Source organism: Vigna unguiculata, chromosome 3 (genome assembly GCF_037176805.1).
Source record: "Vigna unguiculata cultivar grain cowpea cultivar isolate G323 ecotype 2 chromosome 3, ASM3717680v1, whole genome shotgun sequence".
Lineage (NCBI taxonomy): Eukaryota > Viridiplantae > Streptophyta > Magnoliopsida > Fabales > Fabaceae > Vigna > Vigna unguiculata.
This window is the reverse complement of record NC_140794.1, coordinates 41,611,994-41,618,044: the sequence shown is the minus strand read 5'-3', so window position 1 is coordinate 41,618,044 and position 6,051 is coordinate 41,611,994. Positions and strand designations below refer to the sequence as shown.

At 33.3% G+C, this 6,051-nt stretch overlaps 1 protein-coding gene across 1 annotated transcript; it reads right to left on the bottom strand.

The window, feature by feature from the left end:
- Positions 1-465: 465 nt before the first annotated feature.
- Positions 466-3,592, bottom strand: LOC114175432 (uncharacterized). The gene is made up of 6 exons (XM_085670442.1): positions 3,196-3,592; positions 1,892-3,112; positions 1,583-1,801; positions 1,428-1,511; positions 651-1,319; positions 466-563 (listed from the first exon to the last, which is right to left on the bottom strand). Exons 1-6 carry the CDS (start codon positions 3,590-3,592, stop codon positions 466-468), a joined length of 2,688 nt encoding a protein of 895 aa, XP_085526568.1.
- Between the last annotated feature and the right edge of the window lie 2,459 nt (positions 3,593-6,051).

Here is a 6,051-nt window from a genome sequence, read left to right as displayed (position 1 = left end):
GAAAGACTTCTTTAAATACAACATTTCTCGTTGAAGACAATGATTTTTTGTCAGAATCATGGATTAAAATTTTTAATCCCGATTTGCTCTGAACCCTAGAAACTGCGACATATAATTGATCATGGCTAAAGACTGGTTTTGGCAAATATAATCCAACCGAACACAAAGATTGCCCATGTGATTTGTTAATTGTCATTGCATAAGATAACATTATAGGAAATTGCCTTCTGATTAGTTTGAATGGCCAAGGAGATTGAGATGGGGACATAGACATACGTGGAATGTAAACTTCGTTACCCTTTCTATTTCCACTTAGAATCCTTGCTGTTATTACATGTTTTTGCAACCTTGTAATAATTAATCTGCTTCCGTTGCACAGTCCCTCTGATTGATCCAAGTTTCTTAGCAACATTATAGGAGCTCCGATTTTGAGGGTTATTTGATGACTTGGTAAGCCTGATATAGTTAATGAATTGTATCTGGAGTAATAACATCATATTCATCGTTTATTGGATTATCTGTCTTATCAATTGTATCTGCACTTAGGTATTCTTGTTCTTGTCCTGCAAAATAGTCATTGTATTAGTTACTGCATATATAATTCATATTCAATATCTAACATATGTGACTAAGAGTATCCTAATAATTACCTAGAATTAAAGATAATATGTATTTGTTGATTTCTTCTACTGTTTCTATTCTACTGGCCAGTATAGCTCTGCTCTGCAGGAAATTATCATTTGTATAGTTCTCCAATAGATTAGGATATGTGCTTAATACAATAGCTTCAATTGGATCGTTAAAATTAGAGATCAAAAATTCTGGTGGTATTTCGATATCCACAACACCATCATTGGGTTCGCACAACATACCATCACCAAGTTTTACAATCCAATCGGAGAATTCCTGAATTTCGGATGTTGAACTTCTTTGTAAACCTGGTTGTAGAAGTCTCATGTTCTTTGTCAATGTCAAAACTTGACAATGCTGCCATAGGTATGAACCATTGATTGTTGCATGTACAATGTCTGATCTAGTACCTCTAGGAATGATAGGTAATATCTGTCTGAAATCACCTCCAAAAACTACTACCTTTCCTCCAAATGCTAAATTTGGTTTCATTTTGTCTTTCATTATGTCATTTAAGGTTCTGTCTAGAGTTTCAAAAAAGAATTTGTGTGCCATTGGTGCTTTATCCCAAATGATAAGGTCAACTAATTTTAGTAGCTCTGTAGCTTCAGAACCCTGTTCTATGTTACAAATTGAGTTTTCCATGGTTGGAATTGGAATTTTGAACTTTGAATGTGTTGTCATTCCTCCTGGTAACAATAAAGATGCTATATCACTTGATGCAACAGTTAATACAATTTTTCTCTTAGATCACAATGCTAAAGAAATAGTTCTCCACATGAAAGTCTTTCCTGTACCCCCATAGCCATATAGAAAGAACATTTCTCCCACATTTTTAATAACAGCTTCAGTAACTTTTTGAAATATGTCCTTTTGTTCCCCTACAATTGTAATTCAGATATTAATTATTCAAAACAAAAAATGTACTCAGGAATTTTTAATTAGGTTATACCTGTCATGCAATCATAATTTTCCTGAAATACATTTGCTTCAGTGACAGGATTATAGTCAAGTTTTGAGTACACCAATATGTTCCCACATTGAGCTATAATATAACCATCTGGATATGGCATTGTTGGAAATTGTTTTAGGCTTCTTCTATTAGTTTGTAGGATCTCTTCAATATGGAATAACGTCAAGTTTCGCAATATATCATCTGATAATTGCAGTTCTGCATTTACATACAGTGACTTAAGTCTACATTTTGCTTAATTCAGTAACTTATTTCTCTTATAAGTTTAGAAATTTAAGTGAAACGTACCTGGATTGCCAGCTTTTATTCTTTCCCTATATAATATGTCATCACATAACCATTTCCAAGTTTTTTCCCATAGATCTAGTGGTTTGTTAACACTATTGGACAATAGCATTGTCACGAAAAGTTTCCTTAGATAATTTTCACTGCCCCAATCTTTGGCTTCTTTGATTGCTTCTACATATTCTTTACCATCTGCTAAAAATCCCAAAGATTCACATGCTTCTCTAAAGGTTGAATACAATATATTGTCCACCGTCCTGATATCTTCATAAGATAAAGGACCTTTGACAACAGTTAGCATCCTCCTTAGATAGTATAATTCACCTGTTGATGGTGGAACCCAAATAAGTCTTCCAATTGTGTTCCCTATTTTCTTGGGTTTCCAACATCTGTCTTTCTTGACATAGACAAATTTTGACATAATCTCTGGGTATGTCAAAGTTCTTGCCAGTTCATACTTTTTATTACATTCCATCCAACTTGTGAACATTGATTCTGCGACAGTTGCTTTTCCTATGACTTCGTCAATAAACTCATCATCTTTAAAGTACACTGATTGTTCTCCGGGAAGATGGAAAAATAATCGTTCAATAGCTGGATACCTGCCATGAATAGGAAATGAAAATATTCTCCAACAGGCCTTAGATGGTGATATATATCTACAATCAAGATATTGTTTAATTTCATCTCCTGACTGGTCATGAAGAGAACATCGATTGGTATTATTAACTATAGCAGCTGTAATTCTGTCATAACCCTTGTTGATGTATTTGAATAAGTACTTAATTGAAGTACTTCTGTTGCACCATTCAACATTGATATGACCTTCATATTTAAGTAACAATTTAGGATTATATGGAACCACAGATCGATTGTCTAAAGAAACATGATTCTTGACCACACAGACTCCATTGTCTCTTCTTCGATATTGTGGAAATCCATCTTCTGAAATAGTTGTACTACTCTGAAATTTTTTAGGATAAAACCGTGAGCATTTCCCATTCTTCATGCAAGGAAGGGATTTATTTACTACTCCACAAGGACCATGAATCATATGATCCTTCACACATTGATGTAGTTTTGGATTTTCAATTGGGCACGAAATTTCTGCTAATATTACTTTATCAATATCATCAGCGGTTGGATATTTGTCATTTTGGTGCATAAAAAGAAGTAGATGAGCATGAGGTAGACCACGCTTTTGGAATTCAATAGTATACATGTCTGCATTGTAAATTCATTCCATTAGTATATCAACGAACAAAAAAAATTTTAGGTTATCAAATAATAGGAAAAAGAGAATATACATCCAATGACCTTGCCCAACAAATGATTCTTCGTAAGATCTGCTAGAAGATTATCAAATTTTATTCGGAAAACCCTTGCAACCAAGTCTGGTCTATCAGATGCAGATAAATTTTGATGTGATAAAATTCTGTGTATTTCAGGCCACTTCGGATTGCATGTAAAAGTAACAAACAAATCTGGAAAACCAGCATTACTGCAAATTGCCATTCCATCAAAATAAAGTTGTTCCATAAATAGTGTCCCACCAACAAAAGTAGAAGGTAGTACAACTCTTTTTCCTTTTGTAGATCCTTCTTCTTGGGTACTTGATTTTGATTGGAAGAGGTTATCGTACTTGTCCACTCTAAGCTTGGACTGGTTTTTTCTTATGAATGATAACCTTTCAGACTCTAGCATAGTATATCCATCAACAACAAATTGTTGGAACAATCGCCTAGATCTTAGTAGTGTTTGTGCTTCTAATTCTCTACTCTGAATTCGGAAGCAAAATCATTCCCTTATTGTCAAGCGATTTCTCTTCATGTTTTTTGAAGTACTTGTGACTCGATGATTAACATCATGCCTATTACCATCTTCCCCATATGAGAATAGTAAAGGATATTAGAAGCCTAGGTAGCTCGTGTGAAGTTCGTTAATTCTCTGCAATTTTCCACTTCTATTTTCCATTATGATATCTCTTGGGGAAGCATTGTCAACGTCACCAACTACTAGTGCTGCTACTTTTGAAACGCTAGGAATATTATATAACCTTCCATCCTTATTCCTAGCAGCAATTAGCCTTAATTTAAGGTCATGGAAAGGTTGTTCTCTGTAACGGTCTCTAGCAACTCCAAATAATTTGGCATGAACATTGTATTCATCTAACATTTTTGTTAATTTTTTTACAATATCTACATCAATTTTGTTGTCATTGCTGAAAATTAATAGAATCTTAATTAATACAACATCCAAAATATCAAATTGGTATTTTAAAGAAACTTTAGCTTCACGTACCTTAAAGATTGGATTTTGTTGTGTGTTTCATTTTCAGTATCATAAATATATAGTTGGGCAAACTTAGGAATTTGTCCTACAAGTGGGAGCAAACTACCTATTCTATGACAAGCTTGGCCTTGGATCCTTAGATTGGGTGGACCATGACCACTGTTATAGCTGTTATCAACTTTGACACCTGGTGATGTAAAAGCAAACATCATATTATATGTACGAATATGTTGTTGGAAATTTTTTCTTTCTTTGCTGTTGGAATCAAACAATAATTGCTTCAAAACAGTAGGAGCATCCTTCAATAGAGGTAACTGCACTTTTCCATTTCCACAACACAAATTAAACTTTGAAATTGCATAATGTTTATGCTTGTCTATCCTTTCTTCATACCACATGTATGCTTTGCAATAGGGGCACGTGTAAATTGGGTCACCTATATCTGCATAGGAAGTGAATGTGTATTGTTTATTTAGTAAATAGTCAAGTAAGGATGTAATTAGTAATATCTTATCTTTCGTCAAATTGTATGGAATAGTCAGAGTCTGAAGTTGTATATGTTTTTTGCTTTGGATGTTGTTGTCTGCAGTATCTGCATTAGTATATGAAAATGAGATGCAGTTAAGGAAGACTGTTCACAACTACTACTCTTGTTCAATGAGCATTGATTATCTTTTTCCTGCTCTGAAAAAACCATCTCAAACCTAGGCAATAGATTTTGTCGATGAGAAACATTACTATCTGGAACTGCATGTGTATTTTTATGACATTGTACTCTTCTAGAAGTGTTAAGTCTTCCTCCAGGCAAAAATTGAGATGTAACATCAGACAGTGGAGTACACAATGTTCTACCATGTTGGCTTTTAGAAAATATACCACACTGTTTAACACGTTTCTTAGTCATCCTGTTTTCTTTTAATATCATTTTTCGCTTCAATCTTGCTTGGGCGCAAGCAATCTTCAATATTTTTTTTATCAGCCTCCATTCCTGTGTTTTTTAACATCCAACACAATCACTTCAGAAAAAATTTAACAAAATTGGATTCAAATAAACTCAACAATAAATGCATCTTGTAAAATGTATAATTATATTTAGGAAGAAAAAAAACACCTCAAGGCTGTGTAGTATTACTTTTTTATTTTCATAAACATTGGAGTAGTTTCATTCTTTTTGTTGCTTCTGCAAATTATCATCCCTTCATTGCAGACCACATAACTTAGATGTTTATGCTGTAGTTATTGCAATTAGTCAATTAAAATGGCGCCAAATAAAAAAAAGATTGGATTTTTTTGCACATAAATCTATTTGATATATTGTCGTGTCAATTTAATGAAATTAGTATATGCAATGAGTGCTTCGTATTTTTTTGGTTTTTAAAACTTAAACTAAATAATTAAAAGGTTAGAGTATTAATTACACTGACATTTCATTACCAACCGTCATTTGAAACGATAATTTTTTTTTAAAGTTTAATATTTGTCATGTCCTTCGAGTTCTTTGGTTTCCATTGTCCAATCATTCTGCACTGCATTTCTCAAATCCTTTCCAATGGCTTCATCTTCCCAGAAGGCCATGATGTACTGCCATCCATTCTGGGTTTCAGTCTTTAATCCAACTAAGGTAACTTTTTTATTTCTTTGCTTTAAAGTATGTATCATCTGTTTTCAACCACTGATATGAGAAAGCAAATGCAAAAGGTGAGTATATGTAGGATTTATGCAGAGCAGCCATTATAATATGCATTTTGTAGAGAAAATATTATAAACTGGAACCCATTTGGAAAGATTGTTTTTTTTCTGATTTATTATATGCACAAATAAAATCGGACACTTGTAGTACATCCATAATGTTTCATTCCTTAGTTCATACA

What these genes read in the sequence shown, in the direction of transcription:
- LOC114175432 (XM_085670442.1), bottom strand. Translation starts at nt 3,592, where the DNA reads ATGCTAGAGTCTGAAAGGTTATCATTCATAAGAAAAAACCAGTCCAAG. An exon ending in GTTGGGCAAGGTCATTGGAT is followed by an intron (nt 3,113 to 3,195) that starts GTATATTCTCTT and finishes TTTACAATGCAG; the next exon opens with ACATGTATACTATTGAATTC. An exon ending in CTTTCTATATGGCTATGGGG is followed by an intron (nt 1,320 to 1,427) that starts GTACAGGAAAGA and finishes TATTGTTACCAG; the next exon opens with GAGGAATGACAACACATTCA.